Source organism: Colius striatus, chromosome 4 (genome assembly GCF_028858725.1).
Source record: "Colius striatus isolate bColStr4 chromosome 4, bColStr4.1.hap1, whole genome shotgun sequence".
NCBI classification, from domain to species: Eukaryota; Metazoa; Chordata; class Aves; order Coliiformes; family Coliidae; genus Colius; species Colius striatus.
The window spans coordinates 21,786,228-21,812,111 of record NC_084762.1 but is presented as its reverse complement, the minus strand read 5'-3'; the positions used below and the strand labels follow the sequence as shown (position 1 = coordinate 21,812,111).

Here is a 25,884-nt window from a genome sequence, read left to right as displayed (position 1 = left end):
CCACATTCCCACAAATTCTTTAAGATGCACTAACATGTATGAAGTCTGTCACAGCATTAAGGGCTGTTTGTGAAGACAAGCTGCTATTTCAGGAACTCTGTTGAGTAGATGAAGATATTAAATAGCATGGTTTACCTGCTATTCACTTTCAAGAGACCTTTGATGCTAGCTTATCTAATCCTAACATTGTTCACCAAACTTTGAACTCTCCTAGAAACCAATGGCAGCGAGTTTTAAAAGCTATTTCTCCAGTCTCCAATTTGCTGTTCGGCATCTAGCCAATATCTAGCATATCCCTATATGTTTTTGGATCTGTAATACAGAATAATGGAGTGGCTCTAGTTTCAAGCCAGCAGTTCCCCCAGTGCTGGATCCACATGAGAAAGGCTACCCCCATCACACCCCATGCGCAGTATACAGTACTGGAGTACTTTTCCACAAGTATGCACGGTGCATCAATTAAAACTATAAAATGAGGATAAGTATGCAAACAATGTTTTACTTTGAATCAGACATCAAAATCATGTACATTTGACAAAGGCACTAGCAGAATACCCAAAAGAAGCCAGTATACGTATCAGTCTGGTGGCAAAATGATAGTTAATTTTCTGTTTCTTTTATATTTAATGGACCCATGTTGCAATTTTGCAGAAAAAGGAAAAGATGGTGTTATCAACAAAAGGGTCTCAACTGGACCACTCAGCAGTATATATATTCTTTTAAAGCAAAAAAAGGCACAATATCGATGTTAGTTTCCTCCCCTTTTTTTTTCTCATTTCCATTTAAGATAAATTAACACCTTTCATAGAACCATTATCTCCACGCTGCATAAGGTGCTCAGATGTTAAAAGTTCTAATGAAATCAGGGTTTTGCTAGTCAGAAGGAATAACGTATACGTTGTTTTCTACTCCCTTCTCCATTGAGTATTCGCGCTGCAGGGAAGGAAAAAAAAATGAAAAACATGTCCAAAGATTATACAAATATTTATATTGCACACAAAAAAAACTGTAGAGAGTCTAGGAGTACCTTTAGGTTCAGCTTCTAATTATTAAACACCCATCCTGGAACAAGGTGCTGCAGGATGAGCCCTAAGCAACTCAGTGCTCATAATGGAAACATTTACCTACAGAAAGGCTCAGGATTCCACCTTAAACAGCTAAAAGAAACAAGCCCTTGGTCTTGAGCACCTCTTCTACCACAAGCATGACCGTGCCATCAAACACTGGGAGCTTTCTTCAGCTCTATGGATGCAGATATGAGGCATTGCACTCATCATAGTAATCCATCAGTCTTACTGCAGAAATACTAAACTCCCAAAGCCATCAAGTGTGAGCATAAAAGCTAGAACTGCAGCAATAGCAAAAATACGTGCACGTGATGGGGTGAACAAGTTGTAAGCTAAGCATTGTATCAAAATTAACACAGAAGTCTTTAATCTACACTGAAATGAGGGCATAAGCTAGTGATTAGACTTTGAAGAGTTTAAGAGCTTAAAATATTAACTGGGATATAAGGTAAATCAATAAATTCAATTTTTAGAAATCAAACTTGGAACCATCAAGGCTACATGTTGGTGGACCCAAAAAGCAGATGAGAGAAAGCATACAAGTTATCATTTGTCTGCAGAGCCCCTAGCCACAGGATGTCACAGATGCACAACTCTGAAGATAAGTGGGACAAAGTGACAGAAGAGAACTGCATTAAGGGTCACTAACTACACAGAAACCAGACTCAGGATGAAAGAATTCCCAAGATATGAAGCCAGGGGAAGCATCACTATCTGATGGTCCTTGTCTTTACCTTCTCCCTTAGGCAAGTGCTTTCTGATCACTTTCCCTAGTCACTGTGAGGACAAACACTGCTTTCTCAATGCTTCCCTTGCATCAGGAATCCCACAACCCAGCCAGCCCCACAGATCAGCTAAGCCTCACAGATCAGAGGCTTCCCCTCCCAGGATTCCTGTTTAATTTTCTTACTTCCAGTACTTGTCAGTCAGGCCAGAGCTCAGAGCCCACCATCCGTACAGAGTTGCCTGCATAGTGCACATACCGTTGTATTCCGGATAGTATCCGCAAAACTCCTGGCTGTTTCACCCAAGGCTGAGTCAACAGACTGAATTCTGGAAGAAAGATGAGCTTGGCTAGTCTGTCTGTGAAGCATTAATACTTATTAATGAAACTTGAACAGAGGTATTTACTAATAAAAAAAGAATCTGAACATTCCTCTTTTTGCAGATTTTTGTCCAGCATTAGCAACAACAGTAGCTTTTATACAGGAAATTATCACACCCTTCCACCTCTTCTGACCCCTAAGATACAGACATGGCCAGAGAATACACCTTGTTCCTGGTACAGGTCTCTTGAAGTACGTGCCTGTCCTGCACAACTTCTCATGCAGAAAGTCAGTCCCTTATCATACCCTAGTCCCAGTTCCCTCACAAGGCTACAAAGGCTCCATCAAGAGACACCAAGTGAAGATGACATACTGGGATCAGAGCACTTACCACCATACCAGCAAGGATACCAACAACTTAACTAGTGACCTCTTTGAGCATCAGAGAGCTTGTGAGTATGCACAAAGCTAGTGGAGACATACCTTGGCTTTTGCTGATTGCAGAAAGAATTCAATTTGAGCAACTGTGCATTGCAGAACTCCTAAAGAGAGCCACAGCACACCCCCCATTATTTGGGAAAGGGCATATCCATTGGGTAGCACATAAGGAGTCATACACACCACTGCATCCTTTTCCATGTTTGCCAAGAGCTGAATTTCCTTCTCAAGACTGGAAAGCTCTTCAGCAACAATCTTCGGGAAGGTCTCCAGCTTACTCAGCCTAGTGATGGAGCACAGAAACAAGTTTGATACTATAATATGCAGTAACAGAAAGCAGATGGCAATCCCTTTGGGACCAAACCTGCCTTTAGGCAGAAGCAAACAGCTGAATTGTTTTCAGGTATATCACAGAGTAGGAGAATGGCTGTACCATGTCAAACTGAAGATGAATTTAACCAAAAAGCCTGTGTTAAATAGCAGTCAGTAGCTGAGGCCCAGGACAGAACATACAACAGGGCTCCCAGTGCAATATTTGTCCTGCCTACTTTCCCTGCCTTCAGGGATTTCAGCAGATTTCCAAAGCTGAAGACAGCCTCTGGCACAAGTAACCTCTGACAAGCTTTTCTACCCTGGTTTTGATATACTCATACCGTGTTGCCACGCAATGCCAAGCAACACCATTATTTGCTTGGGTTTGACAACTTTCTTTTTCATTAAAAAAATTGACACAAAGCTGAAGCTACTTTCAGTCAGCAGCAGACAACTTACCTGTATTCGTGTATCTGATTCAGCAGGGTGCACACATTCTTCTCTGAAGTCCTCAAGGCGTTCTGTGCACTGGTCTCCATTCTTTTGTATCGTGACTAGCAACAAGACACACCATTAGGTATGGGCAATGGCCCCAGCTGAAACCTAGAAACCTAGTTTCCAAAACCTTTCCCTGGGATGCAAATCCCTTCTTGAACTGCCATCCAGCTTAGCAGAAACCATCTTAAGTCATATTTAAACCCAAATAAGATAACATGCAGGCAGAGTATTGCAAATATGAACTGAGTTAGTTCAGACACACTAGTACCATCACATTTGTTAGCATCTCTTCTGATCAGCATTAATGCAAGACATGTGCATTTGAATCATAGCTGGTCTGTAAATGCAACCATTTCCAGATTTAATTAGAGGATTTAGTGTGAACATCTGGCATCAGCTCAAATATCATGGTTGCACAATACAAAGTGCTGATCCAGTATATCTCTGCTCTGCCACATCTAGTTTGTTCAAAGTAAGATTGTGATGAGTCAGATACTGTCTTCTCATATCAAACTTGGTTTAACATCCATGTTCCTTGTTATAGCTAAATTGACAGTAGCAGTTTGTTGCTTGCACTGCATTTCAAGTATGTCTATACAGCTGAGTAAACCAAGAATACACAGCTTATATACTATAAATTGTGCAACTAAACATCTCTAAGTACCATTAAATCTCAAAGACACAAGCATGCCCTTATGGATCTACACACATTTTAGTCAATAGGTGCAGAGTGCACTGTTTTCTGGTTTTTGTTGCAAAAAAACCCACCAAAACTGCATAGTCTTACGTTGCAGTGAAACTGCTCTGTGCTCCAAAAGAGAGTTTCTTTATTTCTGACACATGCCCATGAGTACAATGGCCCACAGTCGCAATGTAGGCACATTGTTACTGTCCTGGGTTACCTTTCAAAGAGCTTTGATCCCTTCCTGCTCAGGAAGGTGTTTGAAATACCTAACCCAATCTGATGTTCCAACATATAAGAAAGACAAAAACTTAATTAAAACTTCTTTTATGCCTTTCCTGTAACACTTCTCAGAGTATACAGGTTGTGAGGAACACTTTTGAGAGCTCCCGGCAAACACATTGCAGCCAAAATCCTGTTCTTGGGCCCAACATACATATGGGACATTTACACCAGCTCACCTGATATTAAAAAGCTAATTTCATGTACTATGAGAAAATGCTGCACACATGGTAAGGCAGTACACATTACCCAGAACAATTTCTTCAGTTGGACGATAAAGCTTTCAAATGCAGTAATCACCCCTGAATCACCAAAATCTTCATGTAGCATCTTGGAAAAAAGTGCATCATCAACACTATCATCCATTTCCTGACCTAGGAGAAAATGTATGCTCAGTTACTGCCATGCTGGAGGGCTTATGGTACCAAAGGGTTTTGTCATTTGATATGAACAACATTTGTTATAGAGCTGGAATTTGAGTTTTGGTTTTCTAGAGCTCACAAGCAGAAGGGAAACTGCCCCAAAACACATGGAGAAAGACTTGTTAGTATGATACTAACCAAACACAAAGAGCAACATATTTACAGATAACAAGGTAAGAGAGCAGCACAAGTGAAAGAGAGTCAGGTTACTGCTTCCTATCTTCCACTTATTGCAAGAAAAGCCTAACCTCCTTTCTGTTAACAGTGTTTTGCAGTTACTCTGTCCATTACCTGCATGCTTTTTTCAGTTTGAGTTTGTTTGGGTTTTTTTAAATACTTCTGGGCAACCACTATTCAAAATGCCCAGAAAGTACAGCCACTATTGAGCAGCTTCCCGAGTGGATTTGAGGATAGAGAACTCAAATTTCCTTATTCACACCTCTACATACATGGTATCCATTGGCAATGCCATAATAAATACCTTCTGCTACATTTTGACTTTCAGAGAAAATATTCTCCCTACAAGATACCTCTCTTCAAGCTTCCACATGACTATGATTTCTATCATCGAAAAAGAAAAGCTGAAAGCATTTAAATACTCCACCATAACTATCAGCCTGACTTTACCTGTGTAGATCTCAGCTTCCCTCTCTACTGAATCAAAAAGCTTCCTTGGCTTACAGGAAGCATCAGAGGACAAGTGATTTGTTTCCCAATTGGAAAGTTTCTTCTTTTTTATGACATTGCCACTTAATGCATCTAGAAAGATAAGAGAAGGTATTTCAGAAACAGTCTCTTCTTTTTCATGAGGTACATGGCAGTACCCACCAGCTACTCAAGCAGGAACGTCTACTGGAATTACCTATGGTGCAGAAAAGCATGCAACTTCTATTCAGGGTCTGGAATCGCACTTAGAGAACAGGATAAGCCTCCACCAGTAAGTCTCCTCCCTCAGAAAAGCGGGCAACTGGATTGCTTAGGGCTATGCAGGTAACTAAAAAATTACCATATCTACATCTGAAAGAATTTAATTTCTTAGCCCAGTAATCTAACCATAAAACACTCCCTTGTCCAGTTTCTTCCCATTCTCTTTTCCAAGTTCACAATCTATGTTAATTCGCTCCCAAGCTAATTTCAACTGCTCCTTGAAAAAAAAAAGTCATAAATACAGAAGAGAAACAAAAAAACTAACCACACCTGTAACAGCCACCTTTTCTGCACCTTCACTAGAGGTGCCATACAGTGTGAGTTGCTCTGTGATCAAGGATGGGATTTAAGAGTTACCGATGAATTAAGAAGTGTATATAAAAGCATAGCATAACCTGTCATGAAATATTTTTTTACATAATACCTTCTCTTTCTCTGTTTCATATCTCAAAAAAATCAGTGCTTATTGTATTTGAAAGAAGATGACTTTTGCAACACACTTTTTTACTTTTCAGCAACTCTTCCGTGTTATTGAGACTAACAAACCTGAGCTCTTCCGCTTAGAACTTTCTTCTTTTGACAATTGGTCAGATGCACTGTGAAACCTCTAAGGAGAGAAGAACAATAAAGTGAGAAGGTATCCAACTTGCATTGCAGGCGAGCTCTCAGGGACTTGTTTAATTATAAGCAGCAACATGATGCATTGATTTTAGATGTGAAGTAGCCTAACAGCAGATAGGAGTTCAAGTGCTGCATATTGTACCTGTGTGGCCTTCTCCTCATCACTGGAATGGCCCTTAGCAGGTACATCAATTGAAAGCAGATCCCCTTCAGGTTCCTCTGAGAGCATTTCATCTGCTCAAGAGATCAGCCAAACAACAGGCAACAGAGATAGAATCCTCTGTTGACTAGAAATTTCAATTTAATGACATACATACAAAAGAAACCACCACCTTATTCTTTATCTCTTCACACAAGGAAGAGACAGTAGCTCAAACTCAGTCCAAAGTCTGTTTTAATTCTAGCAGTTAGTGAAGTTCGTTCCTTCAGCTCTCATTAGCCCCAGATAATGTTCTCTCTATTCAAGAGACTATCTATAAACAATATCCAACCTCATAGTCCTTGTAATGAATGCTTAAGAAGGCAGAATGCTTATGTAAAAAAAAGAAAAAAAACCCAAATTAAAAGTTAAAAGCACACACCCACACATTTCAAAATAACTTTTCTAATACACTCAAGATTAACAAGAAATACCAGCAAGATCCTCTGTAGGTAAATTGTCTCCCTTGGAGTTGGATGTGCGTTTTTCCCTTTGCCTTGATGCTCCCTGCCAAAACAAACCCAAGTCCAAACATGCATTTTATTTAAACATGACTCCAGAAGTCGAGTTTGAGATTATCTTTTGGGAAGAAAGGATTTTGTTTAATTGTTTTGCTTTTTAAACACACTAAGAACAGAGATACACTTAAAATATGTCTAATATACTGATAACTTTCTCCAACACTGAAGGTGATTGGTGCCCTGAAGTTCAATGCAGGCATAAGTTTCCCCTTGAGTCATTACAGTTGTATAGCAGGTTAAGCTTTTCATAAACAGAATCAAAGCATTTTGGTTTTCAAAGCTTCTGGAAAAATTCAAATGGAAAAAGGAAGTTATAGTACATGGAAAAAGGGCCTGACCACTTGGGAAGAGCATAGGAATGCTGTCAGAGTGTGCAGGAATGAAAGAAGGGAAGATAAATCCCTCTTAGAATTAAGTCTGGCAGGGAATGTAAAAGACAGCAAAGAAAGGTTTCTTCAAGCATATCAACAGAAAAAGGAAGACTAAGGAGAAAGCGAGCCTGCTGCTGAATGAGGAGGGTGCCTTGGTGACAGAGGATCCAGAGAAGGCAGAGATACTGATTGCTTTCTTTGCTTCAGTCTTTACTCCTAAGGCCAGGCCTCAGGAAACCCTGTCCTTGGAGGATAGAAAGTCTGGAGAACAGAAGACCTTCCCTTAGTTGAAAAGGATTGGGCTAAGGATTTACAAGACAAGCTGGATACCCACATGGACCTAATGAGATACACCCACAAGTGCTGAGGGAGCTGGCTGATGTTATTGCTAAGCCACTCACCATCATTTTTAAACAGCTGTGGAGCATAGATGAGGTGCCTGAGGATTGGAGGAAGGCCAATGTCAGTCCAATCTTCAAAAAGAGCAAAAAGGAGGACCTGGGAAACTACAGGCCAGCCAATCTCACCTCTATGCCTGGAAAGGTGATGGAACAGCTCATCCTTGATATTATTTCTAAGCAAATGAAGGAAAAGAAGGTTATCAGGAGAAGTCAATATGGATTTACCAAGGGGAAATACCACTTCACTAGCCTGATAGCCTTCTATGATGGCATGACTGTCTGGGTAGATAAGGGGAGAGCAGCTGGTGTCATCTACCTTGATCTCAGCAAGGCTTTTGACACTGTCTCCCATAACATTCTCATCAGAAAGCTCAGGCAGTGTGGCTTGGATGAGTGGACAGTGAGATGGATCGAGAGCTGGCTGAATGACAGAGCCCAGAGGGTGGTGATCAATGGCACAGAATTGTTGGAGGCTTGTGGCCAGTGGAGTTCCACACAGATCGGTTCTGGGGCCAGTCTTGTTCAACACCTTCATCAACACCTTCATCAACAACCTGGATGAGGGGTCAGAGTGTACCCTCAGCAAGTTCCCTGATGCCACCAAACCGGGAGGACTGGCTGATTCCCCAGAAGGCTGTGCTGCCATTCAACGGGATCTCGACTGGCTTGAGAGTTGGGCAGAGAGGAGCCTCATGAGGTTCAACAAGGACAAATGCAGAATCCTGCACCTGGGGAGGAACAACCCCATGCACCAGTACAGGCTGCAGATTGACTTGCTGGAGAGCAGCTCTGCAGAGAGAGACCTGGGAGTCCTGATTGATAATAAACTAAACATGAGCCAGCAATGTGCCCTCATGGCCAAGAAGGCCAACAGCATTCTGGGATGCATCGAGTGTGGTCAGCAGGTCGAGGGAAGTTCTCCCTCTCTACTCTGCCCTGCTAAGGCCTCATCTGAAGTCTTGCATCCAGTTCTGGACTCTCCAGTTCAAGAGAAAGATGGAACTTCTGGAGAGAATCCAGCAGAGGCCTACTAAGACGATGGGAGGACTAGAGCATCTCTCTTGCAAGGAAAGGCTGTGAGATGTGGACCTTTTTAGCCATCAGGATAAGCCAAAGTTAGTTTTCACAGAGCTATAGCTCAAAGTGGAGACAGTTAGTACATGAACTAGGAATCAACATGGGCATAGGATTTGGAATAAAAGCCTTAAATAAACAAAGAGGAGAATGTGAGCTTTCCCAAGGCACTGCAGAATATGTGGCAGAGGACAATGCAGAAACATGGCATGGGAGGGCCCAGCTGGGATTTCTGCATGTATTTGGACAGGCAGCTCTAGCTCTTGGCATATACCTAGAGCTAAACTCATTCCTGTTGGAGTGATGCCTGGGTCAGCCAAGGAAGGTGTCACCCCACACATGACAACTACTCCCCAATTTTCCATCTATCACAGGTAAATATTATAGAACAACTGGCTTTGGGCTCACACATAGTTGTTTCTATCAAGTTTCACATATCTTCCCAAGATCTCCTTGTTCACCCAACCTCTAGGAGGACAGTCTCAATAACACTTAAGTAGGAAAAGTTACCTTTCAGAACATTTCAGAAGATAGATAACACGTTTATTTAAATTCGACCCATTTGTACATGGTTTGAATACATACTGTTTTTAAACCTGAGGCACCTAAGCAGGACACCTCCTTACCTTCTTTGTCTGGTAGTCACTGCCACTACTTGCAGAAGACAGCAGGAGCACTGCAAGGATAAAAGCTTACCTGGTTACTGACAGAGTAACTGCATGTCTTACCCAGCTAAGGATTGCACTGCAGCTAAGCAGTTTGGTTTCCTAGGCATTTACAAGAGAAAAATTTCACAACACTAGCATTAAGCTTCAAACTCTTTTCTAACAAAGCCTCCAAATGATGCAAATGTAATCAAGTAACTGTACCCAGGGCAGATGTCAAAAAAGGGTCAGGCTCAGCAGCCTGTCTGATGGTCCCCAGGCATCAGCTGGGGTGCACAGGCTGACACTGGAGTGAAAACAACTGCCACAGAAATATGGTAGAAAGCGTAATTTCTCCCTCAACTATCTTTTGCTTTTTCATCTCTACAAAAATTAACAGCTACCTGAGTAAGGTTAATTCTCCATGACAGGGCAGTGACATCCCAAAGAAACATAAGGAAAAAATTCTTCACTGTGACGGAGCACTGGAACAGGCTGCCCAGATAGATTGTGGAGTTTCCTTCTCTGAAGACACTCAAAACCCACCTGGACAAGGTCCTGTGTGACCTACTCTAGGTGTCCTGCTCTGGAAGGGAAGTTGGACTAGATGATCTTTCAAGGTCACTTCCAACCCTTAAGATTCTGTGATTCCATTTAGTTTGAATTTGGAGGTCCCAGCAGCTGACACAGCCATGGAACATGGACACTGAGGAGGTTTGCTGTTGGTTGGGCCTAAGGAGAGGATGCTATCAGAGATAGATGTGGAGCTATCAGGATGTTTTCTAGAAACTTATTCTTTTCAAGGTTTATTCCCCAAGTCAATTGTATATCTGGAGAGATGAGGAGCAGAAAGTTGGAAGGAGATGTGTTAGTTCCAGAGGGATGTTCCTCCTCTTGCATTCAAGAGCACCAATGCAGACATCAGTTAAATGCCCGTGGACTCTTCAGCCCATTACACAGTGAGTTGGACCTACACAGACATTTAGGTGACAAATTTCCACCTGAATGTTTGAACCTCACTCTGGGAAGCAGATGGGAGCCCAGTTCTTCAAGCACAAGAGTGCATGATGCACCTCCTCCAGAGGGCACCTCTCACTGTTCACCATTTAGATGACGAGTGATCCAAGAGTCCTTGGATCAGGACTCAGCCAAATCCTCCTTTCTCAAACCATCATCAGCCATTTGTCTCTCTACAATACCATTCCTCACACATAGCTGAGTATCAACAGGGAACCAAGCTTACCTTTTAATTTACTTCTCATCCTGGGTTTTTTTCGGGTGTAGTCAAGAGATTTTGGCAACGATTGTTTCTGAGAGTCAAGGATCCAGCTTTTCTCACTCTGACCAGTGCTTGTGTTTTCACCATTACTTTCAGAGAAAAGATGTTTCCTGTAATTGGACTAAAGACACTATCAAGAATTAATACTTCTCAGTCAGCTCCCTCCAACCACCCAGAAGCCTCCCACTCATTCCCCTTCATTTGCTACCAAATGCTTCCATTTCTTCCTCCCCACAGTGCCATACCTAAAGGATCTTAAGCTGCAAAAAACTGCCAAAAAAGCATTAAAAAAACTTGCCAAACCAGCAGCATAAAGACACTGAGAGGCAGCATGTTTGCCCTTTACCAACATGGGGTTTACAGCATCTTCCATCCTCATCTCCCTTCGCTCCTGCATCTAGCTAAGAGACTTCTTAGCCTACCTGAACTGCAGTCAAGAGCACAGTGAGAAAAAATGAACACAGATAATTCACTTGCAGGTCTGGCAGTCCTGATGGATACTAAACATTACTTTCAGTAGCATAAAGCGGGCCATTTTGAGGTTCCCAGGCTCACGTTCCACCATCTCTGTATGCTGGATATGCATTAAATTCAGCCTATTTAAGGGTGCAACCAATTCATACACGCGGATACACACCACCAAAGCATGCACAACCTACCGCCCTTCTCCTGCGTTTGTTTGAGTCCACGTTTCCTGTGTCATAACTCCTGACAAGTAACCCGTAAAGACCCGAGTTAGGCTAGCAGTAACACATCACAGCAATGCAGAAGAGGGGGAGCAAGGCAGTGCTCCTTAACAGATCAGCAGGACGACCAAACTATTAATGCACAGTCATCAGGCAAGTTTTTATTCTTTGGTTGGTTTCTGAGAGCAGTAAATCAGGGATACCTGAAATTCGGCACTTTTTAAAAGAAAATTAGGCTATATCCTTAGAGGTGTGAAGTCGCTGCCAGCTTACTGTAACTGGAGGTGGCCAAAGAAAGGCAAAGGGTTCAAACATTTTTCTTCAAAAATTAAATCAGTAATTTCAGCATGTGATCAGGGAAGGGGGACAGTTAAGAGTTAAAGTCTTATCATTGACAAAGTGGAGAGAGGTCATTATTCTTTCTAGTAACTTTTATCTTCTCAAGTACTGTTTAAATATTAGTATTGAGAACATCCACACATACTGTGGCAATTAAGCAAAGAACTATTTTATTGGAAACATCACACAGCACTTTTGATCTCAACTTAAAAGAGTTTAACCTTTAAGATTCTGTGATTCTGTAACTAAGGCAATGAACTCTTTCACAGAGCAAGAGGTTCACAAACAGTGCATATGTAATTCTGTACCTCTGATTTTGAGAAGAAAATCCCTGGCCAAGAATCTTTTCCTTGGCTGCAGTGACCTGAAAAAGAAAGTTATCCATTCAATTACCCAATAAAATAATGTACCAAATTAAAATGCAGCAGCACTCAAAAGGACTAGAGGATGAATGGATTATGAGTCCACCATGGAAATTCAACTTTCTTAATGAAGGGAGATTTGTTGATTTAAACAGTGTTACAAATAAGAATAGAGACATGCCTGTCTTCTTAGAGTTACTTTCTCTTTTCCTTGCTTCATGAATAATACTAATTTTAAGCAATAACATCGTAAGAAGTGTCCTTTTAAGCAATAACACCACCAGTAATAGCATACAGTACCTGGACAGCCTTTGGACAGGGCTACTGGGACATGAGGCAGACTACCACAAAGCAGGGTTTTATGCTGGCACATGGTGGCAATAGCAAGGACTGGACAGTGTCCACTGTATAACAGAAATTTAAGGTGCCCCATTCAGCAGTCTTTGCCTCAGAATTAACTGACAGCAATGACGGCACCCACACTGGGGAAGAGGCTGAAAGCCAAAGGGTTTGTACAGTGTACAAGACTGACAGAAGCCAATCAGGAGCAAATTTTCAGCTTTCTGGGAAAATCTGCACTGATTAGAGTTTCAAAACAGAAGAGAGTGATTCAGCTCTATTCAAGTTTTCTAACAATCTACAAATATAAGTCAAGCTGAATTTCCAACAGAAGTTTTGCAGTAACTGGCTTTAACAAGAGATTCCCAACGCTCCAAGTGTGGCTTGAAATGAATTTCAACATCTTTGGCTTTAGCCTAGGAGTACGAAGTGAAGGATGGTCAGCAATCTGCTTTCAATATTAAGTAAAATGCAAATAGAGGTTTCTCTTCAATCATAAAGATGTCCCACAGTCTCAAGCAACAGCTCAAATTCCTATTGCAGTTGGTTTTATCCTACAGTACCCACCCACAAGATTTGAGAAGCCAATGAGCACTCTCCCTATCCCAAAATAATATTTCCAAGTATAGCACCATACAGAGAAACAGGAACCTCAGATTCCCAGTTGTCCATCTTGCTATAACAGCATGTCCATCCTTACTACATTTCAAGTTACTACACAACTGCTGAGCTGTGACTTTAGCACATTCCCAACAGTTTCTGTCCCAACTTTACCTTTTCATGACTTTCAGTGTCTGAGTTTTCAAAGTCATAGCTCTCCTTCCTGCAAGGCAACACATGGGTGGCAGTGATACAGAATCATGAAAAGTCACCCTATGGAACTTCACTAAGAATATGGGGGAGGAGGGTGCAAAGTGGTTTGTTTCTGTCATCCTTCCCTATGAACTTCATTATACAGTAAACATTCAAATACTTCATATATCAAAAAATGCTGTTTTCTCAGCTTCTAAAAAACCCAGACTTGGTCCTTTCCTACTTAGTATCTATTATTGTGTCTTTACTCCCACTCTTTCAAATGTAAATTTTTAATTCTAAAGAGAAATATTCGGGAGATAAAAGTTATTCTTTCTGTTTATTCAGTGGATATTTTGTTCTCACAACACAAATAATAGTATGTAGTAGGAATAAATCACGAATGTAAAGATAATTTCAGAAACATTTAAGACAAAATCATTTAATTTCCTTTTGGAAGTGCTAACTTTTATGTTTGTTCTCTAATCACTTCTCTGTATGCATCTAGATTTTGTTTTCATGTCTTTCAATGTTTAACCTAACTATACCTTTATTTCTTTCTCCAAATAGTAGCTATTAAAAACCCAAAATTCTACAGCCATTGCCAAATATAGAGGACATCCTCCTCTTCTTATTAGCTAAAGATTAGGAAGACTGACCAACTGAGCTCCTGGTTAAAGCTTTCCTGAAGAAGCGCTCATTTCCAGACGAAACACTAGAGGGAGCAGAATGACCAAACTAAGAAGTTCTCCACCTCTAGCTTCTACACTGCTGCTTCAGTTTCATAACCAGTATTTGCTGCATTGTTCTTAAAATGCAGAACTTATAGTCATAACTCGACTCACAGGAGGACGTGACGATTACAGTTGGACGAGTTAAAATGGAAAAGCCAACACGACACAGTATCACAGAGAGGAGGGAAGTTTTGGCATCCTAGAGTTAGCTTCTGGAGCCTTTACTGCTTTGCGGACCCAAAGGTTCCCAACTGAGACGCTTCATAAACTCCTGCTTGGTTTGTTGTCTGTTTATACTGCTCATTTGGGGCACTTTATTCCCCCTTTAGTGCTAGAAATGGTTAAAGATCACCTGGTACACCAAACCCTGCATAGGCACAGGGCTTCTGGGTCGTACCTACCTCCCTTTAGCCCTCTGCTTAGCCGATCTTGTTTTTTCATTTCTCTTTTCCCGGCTAACATCTTTCTGAAAAGAAAAGAGTTGCAGGATCTAAAGACCACAACACGAGAAGTCATGTTCTTATCCCAGAGCCTGATAAAAGCAGACACAAGGCATGCAGGGATATTTCATTCCTCCTATCACAACTGCTGTCCTGGTGCAGCTGTGTCCTGAAGTTCTTTCCAACCAGAAAGTGTGGGATGCTCAGAGTTGAAACTGGGAGACCAAGGCAGTGAGGATACAGAGAGCTTTGAATTCATTGTATGGTGGACAAGTGTTATAAAACCTTTGAACTTTCAGTTAAAACTATTTTTTTAAACTACCAAAATCTAGTACCTGGAAATGTAAATCAAAGAACAAAGCTTCTATAAGAAATAATATTTTAGACATGTACCTACTTCATATTAAAATTATTAACTTGCAAATTTAATTTATCTAGGGTAGTGCATAGTTTTTTTAATGTATATATGGACACATCAATAGAAATTTTCAGGTGCTTAGGTTCACTAAAGAAACACAGCTACAGATGGCCCTGTTACTTGTTATTCAGACACAAACCTAAATAAACGTAGAATCATTTAAGTTGGAAAAGGTCTTTCAGATAGAGTCGAGCTGTTGATCCACCACTCCCAAGTCCACCAGTAGACTTACAAGACTTGCTTTCCTTCAGGAAGTGAACTATTGCTCTTACAGACCACGCATGTGTCTTGTACCATGAAAGTTTGTCCCACACAAAGCCAGACCGGTTGCCTATACACTCACTCTCCACACAAGCACAGCACCATTGCTACCGGGGTTATGCACACTGAATAAATGCCTGGCCTCAAATTATGTAGTTGGGCCACACCAGAATGAAGTTGGCAGCTGTTGCCTCTGCAGCTCATTCCTGGTGCTAAATGGCACATTACATCAGATACAATACTACACGGGCTCAGGACACCTCAGGGGCAGGAGGACTGATTGTAGCTTTCTGCTGCAAATCCAACAGAGCATTTCTCCCCTGTCCCATATCTCCTCACCCAAGGGGGGACTCCAGGTAAACATACCTTTGGCATTGATGTCTCTATGGCTTCCTCTTCTTGGAGCTTCTCACTGGGAAAAAGAGAGTACAGGAGGGGAATGCAGTGCTGTGAGGCTGTTCATTTGAGGCCCAGAGAGTCAGTTTATGGAGTACTAAGAGGGAAAGAAAAATACCAACAAAAAAAAAACACAACAAAAACACCCACAAACCACAAACTTGCACCAATTAGCACCACAGTACTAGTTTAAAAGGTGTGTAGGGAGGAAAGAAAATCAATAGCTTTACAGAAATCGAACTCATTAACTGTAAGAAATGCTGCCCTGTAAAGCTTTGAAAAATAGATATTACTAATGCCAAGTTGAACTCAAATTCACATGATCTTTCACAAAAGTCATGGTCCTCGTTATAAATAGCTACACATCTTGTGGCCTTTGGTTAGATACATAATCTCTCTAATGCAGCTGTATGATCATCTTATATTCAGCTTAAATCAACTATAAGAGAGAAAGGTCAAAGTAGTAGCCAAGCCAGTAACCAAACATCACCATTCTGCAATTCCCAAGTGCTTTAACTCAGGGCATTCATCCTTGCTAGTCAAGGTGGCAAAACATAATATTTTTTCCAAGTTATAATTGATGGAATAAACTTCAATCACTTGCATTCAAACCCAATGGGAGGGAAAACAAGCAAACAAGCAAAAACAAAACCAGGGGAAAAAAAAACACCTTGAAAATTTTTGTCTGTGATAAACTCACCTAGGCTTAGTTTCTGTCCTTGGAGATGGAGTTTTGGATTTTTTTTCCGAAGAAGACAAGACAACTACAGCTTCACCATCCAGAGCTACAAATAAACACTTTATCTGCCTTTGTTGTAAGGCCCACAAAAGCGGAGTCTCTACTTTGTCACCTGGGTGACACTTTACTGAGTCAGATTTAAGGAACTGAAGGGAGCCATGGCTGACCTGAACCTTGGTTGGCATCTTTTGATTCCACCTGCTGACTCACTGTAACCACGTTGACATCAGAATTAACCATTACCTGCTTAGAGACATGACACCATGACCAGAGCACACACAAGACCAAAAAGGAGGGGTTTTTAGGAACAGAGATTTTCAGTGCTAGCCTGTGGCAACAGCTAGATGCCAGGTTCATCATGAGCCACACAAACATTTTAGGTTGCGTGTAAGTGATACTATGTCCTTCTCAATATGAGCATCACATCATTCCCTTATAAGAGGAAGTAAAATTTTTCCTTTCTTTTTAAAGCAGTTTTACCAAAACTGCTGCCCTGGGGGCAAGCATTTGGGCTTATTTCCCACCAATATAAGCTAGAGTCTGAAAATATTGTTGAATCTGGGTACAAGCCAGCTTTCTTCGGAAGAAGGTTTTAACCACACCTAAAAAACACCCAAACTGACTGGAGGAGGGGGAAATCGGGCATAAAGACTGTTTCACCATACACTTACTGATATAGTGCCACTTAACTCTGGGCTGTGCTGAGAAGCTAAGTTGTCTAATGGAGTCTCCACATTTTCAGAGTTTGAAGGATCTTTCCTGTCCTGTGGATTTGTGGACTTGGGTATCACTGCAGAACAGCAATGGGGTGAGAATGTCATTGTGGTAACTGACCACACACACATTTTCTTTCCATTCTTTCACACAAGCATAAAAGCAAAACAGTACAACTTATTAGGCACAAACATCTCAAGACCATATTTAATAGAACAAAAACAAACATCTCCAAATGACCCAGTGCAGAACCACATCTTGACCCTACACCTCCAGAGGTTCCCCTTCTAAGCACCTCATACTGTATGAAGATGTGTAAACATATTGCTGACTGTTAGCTCTGGAAGACAGGGAATGAGGCTTTGTGTCTGGTTAAAGCGGTGGACTGCAAATGAAGACACTCATTTTAAATCTGGACAATGGTAAATAAAAATAAATAAATAAATTGAATCACCTGCTTCATTCTGCCTGGCTTGCTTCCCAGCATGGACAGACTCCTCTTCAGCCACAGTTATCTGATGGTGTGAATAAATCTCATGTGAAAGTGATCTTTAAAAAAGTGGAGTCTTTATCTAGTAAAGTCAGCTACTTAATAACAAAACTAACAGTTGCCAGCAACAAATGATTGGCAAATCATTGAATGCTAATTGAGTTGACTATTTGGGAAGGTCTTCACTCCTGCAAGGATAAATTACAGCCACTATACCATGACTATTTACTGTCATGTAAGTATTTCCTCAAACCACGTAGTCTGTGGATGAATCATAAGTATAAAAAAAAATGAAGAGAGTTAACATTAAACAAACACATACACTCATCCCTCATGTTTTTTGCATTAACTTATGAGAATTTGAGATACTAAAAGTACTATCTACAAAGTCAATCATTGTATCTTACAGTGCTTTTTTCTGCAGATTCTCATGTCATTATTTGCTCATCCTGTGCAATGTAATCCTGTGCTTTGAGCTAACATAAGAAAATATTTATACTTCAAGTTATGCAACTGAATGCCATAGACTTTATTTCCTACTTCAGAAACTCAGGGCAGGGAGAGGAATAACACACAATCAACAAGCCAATTCAACCTTCCAGCTTCTAAACCTTAGATTTGAGGTCTCTGAAACCTCTTTCCTGGAATCTCTAATCTCTCTTTCAGGCCAAAGCAAGGAACGTTTACATGAAGAATCACAAATCCTCAAGAGGAACAAAGATATATAACAAACAGACATAAAAATACACACAAAACAAGCATACACAAAAACCCACACTGAATGATTTCACCCAGTGTATATCAAGCAAAACACAGTTTAGAAAAGAAAAAAACCTTAGACTAAGAGCTTACCATCATTTTTTCATCTCCCAGAACTGTTCTAAGTGTATTTAAGATATCAAACTCAGCACTGAAAGATAACTTGAATTTTGTTGCTTCTGTTTTGTTAAGAGTAACAGGAATCTTCATGTAAATTTTAACAATCTTTTGTCCGTCATCATCTATACACAAAAGAAAAGGGCAATCTGTTTAAGAATGAGACATTCACCCTATCACCTCAAAAACATCTGAATAAGTGCTTGACATTTGTTTTAATAATCTTTAACTGCAAATGCATGGACAAGATGTAATTCTATTCACCCATTTCTTTCTCATTGGATCTAGATATTTATGCTATTCTCTAGCACTTCCATAAGCTGACCCCTCAACGTGTCCTGCTTGGGTAGAGGGGTTGGTTGTTGTGCTAAATGGGCACAGGCAGTCCAAGAAGCAGAGCTGGTGTAAAGTGACCAAAAGGCACAACAGGGATGGGGGACAAGACACAGGAACTTCCTGGTGATTGTGAGATTTCAGATTGGCTCTTTGTGTCTCATGGTCCCACAACAAAATGGAGGATGATGATGGTTGGAAAACCTTACCCTTCAGGCTGTAACTGCTGACTGCTTCTTTTGACAGCCTCACAGAGTCCCACAGAGTACCCTTTGAAAACCAAAGCCACAACATCAGAAGGTTTGAGCCAAGTGCCCACCAAGTTAGCCTAACTCAAGGCCACGTGAGCTTTATTGTTACCTCATTATTGTCCACATAGAAAGTCACACTCTGGTTGCCAGTGTTGAAATCTATCCAGAACTCCTCCAGCTTCTCATCTGATGGCTTCTTCACCTAGGGAAGGACAACAGCACTGCTACCATTACCAGAAAAACCTCACAACTACTGTATCATTCCATTTTCTTTAGCAAGACAACATTGGGGAAAGCAGCCCTACATATGTGTGTGCACACATGCATACCTTACAGAAAGTAAGTTTGAGATCAACCTGTGAGTTGCCAGCCTACCACTCACCCTACCATACCCACAGACAGTCCCCTACACCAGCCAAGAGAAAGGCAATATGTAAATGCTTATGTTTGTGGCAGGAAAGAGTCTGTGAAAGTTTTCTGCATTTCTGAGCATTTGAAATAAGCAGCAGCAGTGGAGCATTCTTCCATCAGCTTGGTTTTAATCTGGTACCACTGACAGGACCAGTGCCACAAATTTGTTTAGCAAAGCAATCTGCAGGATCTATCACGGTGAACATGACCTCTCCTACAGAGGCATCAAGCTAATTTTGTTTCCTGGCAGTCTGAGAGCAGCTCTGCCAGAAGAATCAGTTATCCTCTCCTATTTTTTGAGCGAGATCTCTCCTGTCATCACCATGAAGAGAACAACTGCCTCTATGATTTGACTGATACAAAAGCAAAGTCAGCAGCAGTAAGTTGGGAGTTAAGTGACAAATAAGCACACTTTGCAAATTGAATAAAAGGTTACACTCTACCCTCCAGAAAAATAAGCTTTGTAATGAAAAACAGCAGAAAAACCCCTAACATCTACCACATAAAGTAACATTTTAATAGCTATAAAGCCATAGGAAAGGTGTCACAGATTAAGAACTATTACCTCATTCATGTCAGCAAAAGCAGATATACAAGGAAATGAATAGACTCTGGAAAAAAGCACATGATGCATTCAACACAGAGTCTGACTTTAAAAAAAGATAGTAATCATTCATATTGGTTACTAATCTTATTGTTGAAGAAAGAATCAATAAATTCCTAGCAGTAATTAAGCTTGGAGAAGTTTAGAGAATACAGTATTTTAGTAGTGATGCTTTGTCTTCACTGGTTTAACTTTCAAAAGAATCATCATTAAAAAGAATAAAATTGTAAAGACTACATTATTCCTATGTGATGTAAATATATATATATATATATATATATATATACACACACACATATATAAAATTGAAGTCAGTTTACAATGCAAGTTCTTCCCTTCTGCAGTAATTACAGTATTAGTTTATTCTGTTGGTTCACAGCTTACCTTCTTTCATTCCCAAGCCTTTCATTTAGCTGGTTAAGAAATTTTCTGCAGTCCTTGAAGACAAACAACATCTTATTAAAAACAAACAAAACAAAACCAGAATACATTTCCTTTGCAAAGAATCACTCTATTCTAGTTATAAGCTTTCAATTAGTCAATGTGTTGCAAAGGCCATGGGGGAAGAAATGTTCCTGTTGCTACAAATGGTTGGACCCAACTTATGGCCAGTAAGCCTCCAAACATAAATCACAAAAATTAACTTATTTATGCTTTAGAAGTAAAATAACTTAAAAATAAGAGCTATTTTAACATGCCATTTTATATTTATCAGATTAAAAATAAAATGAAACCACCAAAAAAATTCTCACACATCACATCCACAAATAACTGAGTAACTGTGTATTTATGAAACCAGTTTTGTAGGAACTTCTTACAAGGACACCCTGATTGAACTCAACCAAAACTAGCCCCTATACAGACTCGTCAAGTATGTTGTTTTCAAAATAAGGGCCCTCACCGTCTCAAATTCTCTATCCTTGATCTTTTTGAAAGCTTCAGCAAGATAGTTATCTTCAAACCAATGGTGAACAAGGTCATCCCTCCATTTTTTTGTTATTAACCTACAAAGTGCTTCTGAAAGGGCAACCTGAAGGTCATAATCTACAAGGTAAATATAAGCACAGGATAAATATCACCCCCTCCCCCAGTATAGTAGAGGGCTATAGCATTGCTATTCTTGCACTTATATACTACAGTCGTATTAATCAGTTGGTTTCAGTTTACCAAGGAAAACAGTGGAGGATAACAGACCAGTGTTAGATCTAGGCATCCTCTGCTCCCCCTACCTCAAGAAGATCAAGATGCAGAGCATTGCCAACCACGCACGTACATGTGTGTGTGTGTGTGTGCGCATGTGTGTTTGGAGATGTTCCTGGGGAGGGGGGAGGTAATGAGAGTGAAGCCTCATCACCAACTCACTAAGGATTAAGTTACATTTTACATACCATGGTAATGTCCTGATAATGTCATTGCTAGGACAAAACTAAGATTTCACTCACAAGACCATAAACATTATTAACTGAAGCTTGTCTGCTTCATGGGAAAGTAGTCAAAAATTGATTTGTTAAAGATGAAAAGCCAACACATTTTGTGAACATGTGCATAAAACTGATATAATTCTCTTTCTGCATGCAGTAATTTAGCTTTTCTTATTAAAATGAGCTAACAAAGAACAAATGCATTGTTGCATCTTAAATTTTGATTAATATTTTCTTACAGTACCATTTGATTTTCCTCCTGAAAAATCAACTCTTGACCAGGAAATAATTAAAATTATAATTCATCTATAATAAATAAGCAGACGAAGAAAAGCTGGAGAATCACAGCTTCATAAAAATAACCACTAAATACTTCTTACCACCAGCCTCCAGTATGGTTTTTGCAAGGTCTTTCCTGAAACAACATATTGCAATGAGTTTAAGTGGAGATAACTAACTCTTGTTGCAGGGAAGACTGTATAGTTACAGGTGCTAGAGGGAAAAAACACACTTACGTGAGTGAGCGTATCTCCTCAGAGTGAGGGAATTTCTTTCTCTCCTCTCGTGGGACACCATCAAGTATAGAGTTGAGGGTTCTCAAAGCCTTTCCCCCCCACAGAAGAAGAGGCAGAAAAGGAAGGGAAAATAATTCAGTAACATAATTGTCATGCTTTATCTTTCATGACACACGCTTGTGCATGTATCTGTAATTTACTTCGCCTAGTAGGAGTCTTACCTCCTGCCTCAGAGTGTAGCAAGCACTTGCTTCTGTCACTAGACAAACTAGTTCAGGTAAAAATAAATTCAGCACTGTTTTTTTCCCTAGGGGGGGGAAAAAAAAAGTTTGAAAGGGTATAGCTATCAGTGAGCTGGTCTCCATATAAATGATAGTTGAAAACTACAGTTTTTTGTGTTGAGGTAAAAATATGCAGCTGCAGACTCCTTTTAAGATAAAGCTTCCTACCATCTAATCCTAGACAGGAAAGGGAATTGGTAACTTCTCTGTAAAAAAAGTCCTGACACTCTAACTGCTGATCTGGGTAACTATTTAAATGGGTACAGAAAGAAGCTGCTGCTTACTAATCACAAGAAATAAATTTGTAATATACAGCCCTTGTCAAAGTCAGCAGAGCAAATCACTAGAGAATTAACCACAAGACGCTTGTGCCTGCTCTCCCCTACAATAAGCCACAAGGGAAAATAAGCTCAAGTTACCTGGCTCACAATATAATGCTTCATTTTTACTTGGCTTGTGAGCCTGAATATCTGAATACTCAAATACTTCCTTTTTCTGAAAGCACCTGCTCCCCTGCCCTAATGGAAAGCCAGCTGCAGACACAGACAATACCTTGCCACAGAAATGCACGAGTAAGACACAGACATTCCTATGCCTAGATTGACTGGCTGAAGGAGTTACTGGGTTCTGCAGAGGTGATTGTCTTCAGCAAAGGAATAACATCTGAAGCCAGTATCAGTAGATGTGCAAGAATAGACTGTCTAGACTAACGCCTTGCAGAGGCACCACTTACCCTGACCTAGTGAAATGCTTGATGCTGACCATTTAAACAAGATACCACAGTGAGATTTCTTTCCTAACATATTCAAAACAAGCAAGCAAAGAGAAACAGTAAAAAGCTTTGTGCTCTGGTGTAAACATTAATAAAAATTATTTGGAGATAAATGAGTAAGAGTACTTAAAGAAAACATTGCAAAGAAGAAGAGGTAGGGAGTAGATGGAAGAACAGAAAAAGGATAGAGTTCAAGTAGAATTAATAAATGTACTCCTGAGACTGAGATGTGGGATACAGAGGAATGGAAGGAAAAAACCCAATACTGACCTTTATTACTGCACTTGCAAATCACCTGAAGAAAAAAAGGAAGCTTTCGTTAATACACAGCAAACCAAGCTCAGCAGTATTCAGAGTGCTGAGGTGTTTGTGCCCCCACTATCAAAACTTTCAGGGGCTAAATAACATAAAATATTAATGTACCCACACTGGGAAAAGCAGTGCCACCTGATACAGGTATGTCACATACGGTTACCCCAATCATACAGGTTGGCATTTTGCAGGGAGGGTAAAAGGAGTGAAGTACCCACTTCCTCCAGGGATTTCAGCACCAGTCGAGAGTGTAGTGCTCTCAGGTTTCCAGGAAAACCCATAGAGTGGCATTGCTTCCTTACTTTTATTGCACTTATGAGCCTATGTGAAAACATATTTTATGTTTATGCACTATAGTACTAGATATCACAACATAGGCTATCTGAAGAGTGTGAAAGTCCTTTGAGGGAAATGAACTAAAAACAATAACAACAAAACCAGAAAAACCCCAAACCTATCTCACTACACATAAAACAACACTTCATCTTCCCCAGTGAGAGCACAGAGGAAAAATTAATCAGGAAGATAAAGACATCCAATTTTGATAAATAATTTAGAGGGTTCCATATAATTTAAATGTGGTTAGTAAAGAAAGAAGATAATTTTATTTTGTTCTAATACCATTTATTGAATTTCCTAAAAAGAGCTTTAAGTATTCAAATAAACTCTGATGCACACAGTGACAAGACTGGGGGAACAGTTTTGGGGTAAGAAGATAAAAGCCTTCTTCCTACTGCAAATTTACATCACTAGGCCTCCAACACCTTTAAAGTTACAAATATTTAAAATACAAACCTAAAAAATAATTAAAGAGTAATCTGAGCTGCTTATAAAAGTAAATCAGCTGCTTCAAACAACATAGGAACAAATCACAAGGACCACCTTGGCAAACACATTTGCACTCAGGTTCACCTCTGCATCAGTAACTTGTGTTTTTAAAAGAACTCCAGCACAAAAGCTTTTATTTTACAAACTTCTTGCACATTTCCCCAGAAAAAGAAAAACTTTGCTTCCTGTTAGAAAATCTGCAATTGCTGCGGCCCTGTGCAGCACTACAGCAGCTTCTCCCAGATGTCAAACCTCAGCCTAACACTTTCCCAGAGCACACTCCTGGACACTGCCCTGATGCACCACCTGAGCTGCACTTCAGGGTCAGTCCTAGGACACAAGTTCTGTGTAACTATTTCAATTTTTTAACAGAAAAACATGACTGATGGCTTTTTCATCCAATAAAGGTCACCCTTCTGCCTCCTGAGTGCACATACATACCAATGCAGAGTCAAAGAAGTCTTCAAAAAGTAACATCAGAAATTCATTCTTGTTTGCATCAACAAGGGTCACAAATCCTCTTGCTCTTTCAAACCAAGACACTAGGTAAAAGTTAACAGATTTGTTAAAATTCATGAAGAAGAATTAATAATCCTTAAACTAGATATACTTGCAGGAGACAGGGTTTTTTTGACAGGGGTTCCTTGAACTTCAGAGTCATCCACTGTGCTGAAAGCCACATGGCATTAAGGAAATCAAATTTTGCTAGGAGGCCATTAGAAGTGCCACTCACATCCTCTCAGCAAGGCTTATGCCCCACCTTTTCCTCCTTTTATCCTCCTTTCTCATCTCAAGGCATATACTATTGGTACTCAGGACCTTCTTGACACAAAGCACACAGCTAATGCCGTCTCATCTCCTATGGAAATTACTGGAGGACACCACAGTGAAATAATGCTTCTGAAGTTCATCGAGCTTTTTCAAAGTCATTAGTTTAATACTTTACGTTTTTTAACATAATGCATAGCATCTCACACACTTATGGCTAACTTCTTCACTGGAGGTGCAGAGCTCAGATCAGTGAAATTTTATTAAGGATCTCTCACTACGGGAATGTTGAACAACTGTCTACCTGAAAAGCATAGGCAGGATTACAACACTTTGGACTGAGGACTCCTCAATATAACTCTGCTAACAGAGAGCAAGCGTTACCTGTTTCCTCCTAGATACTGGACCCAGATATTACTCATCTGCAGTCCAAGAGCACTTTGGCTCCTACAGATATTACCACCTGAAAGCAGCACTATACCAGAGGGTAAAAGACAATTGCAGATTAAATGTGCCTGGTTTACTACATATCTAACAAGAGACCTCCATAAGGAATATGTCAGTCTACAATGGTAAAAGCATGATTCACTCGTCAGATCTCTAAAACTGCATTTTGCTGGGGTACTTAACATGCATATAGAAATTCTGTATCATTTCACAAGTAGGACTCATCAAAACTCATCCTCTCCTTCCATTGTCAGCTTAAAAAAACCTCACAAATGCTTTGTCAGGTGTAAGCAAAGCCATAATGTTAGCTGCTGTGATGAAAGTAGTGCAATGAAAATAAGCATTTTTTTTCCCCATTCAGCTCAACGTAATATATTAAAAATCTATTTCATTGCTGTGTACCCAACAAGCCATCCTCTGTTTCCAACATGGAGCTCTTTTTCTGATGCATGCAACCTTAAACCCCATTAATAAAGTATATACAGTATTATACTCATCTTTTCCACCAGTCCTTGCTCAATAAACAAACTTGTCCCTTCTTGAAGATCTCTTTTAATGTAGAGTTGAAGAC

At 40.2% G+C, this 25,884-nt stretch overlaps 1 protein-coding gene across 1 annotated transcript; it reads right to left on the bottom strand.

The window, feature by feature from the left end:
* Nucleotides 1-873: 873 nt before the first annotated feature.
* SYCP2L (synaptonemal complex protein 2 like) lies at nucleotides 874-24,575 on the bottom strand. Its single transcript, XM_061994476.1, has 32 exons — nucleotides 24,540-24,575; nucleotides 23,229-23,253; nucleotides 22,127-22,212; nucleotides 21,906-21,994; nucleotides 21,771-21,805; nucleotides 20,871-21,013; nucleotides 20,354-20,406; nucleotides 19,931-19,976; nucleotides 19,064-19,156; nucleotides 18,913-18,973; nucleotides 18,347-18,495; nucleotides 17,459-17,519; nucleotides 16,985-17,080; nucleotides 16,464-16,538; nucleotides 16,252-16,315; nucleotides 15,522-15,567; nucleotides 14,438-14,526; nucleotides 13,285-13,333; nucleotides 12,118-12,173; nucleotides 11,444-11,492; nucleotides 10,749-10,905; nucleotides 9,488-9,537; nucleotides 6,929-7,001; nucleotides 6,438-6,529; nucleotides 6,221-6,281; nucleotides 5,375-5,506; nucleotides 4,575-4,699; nucleotides 3,323-3,417; nucleotides 2,735-2,834; nucleotides 2,597-2,655; nucleotides 2,051-2,120; nucleotides 874-933 (listed from the first exon to the last, which is right to left on the bottom strand). The coding sequence occupies exons 1-32, from the start codon at nucleotides 24,573-24,575 to the stop codon at nucleotides 874-876; spliced, it is 2,475 nt and encodes an 824-aa protein (XP_061850460.1).
* Nucleotides 24,576-25,884: the final 1,309 nt, after the last annotated feature.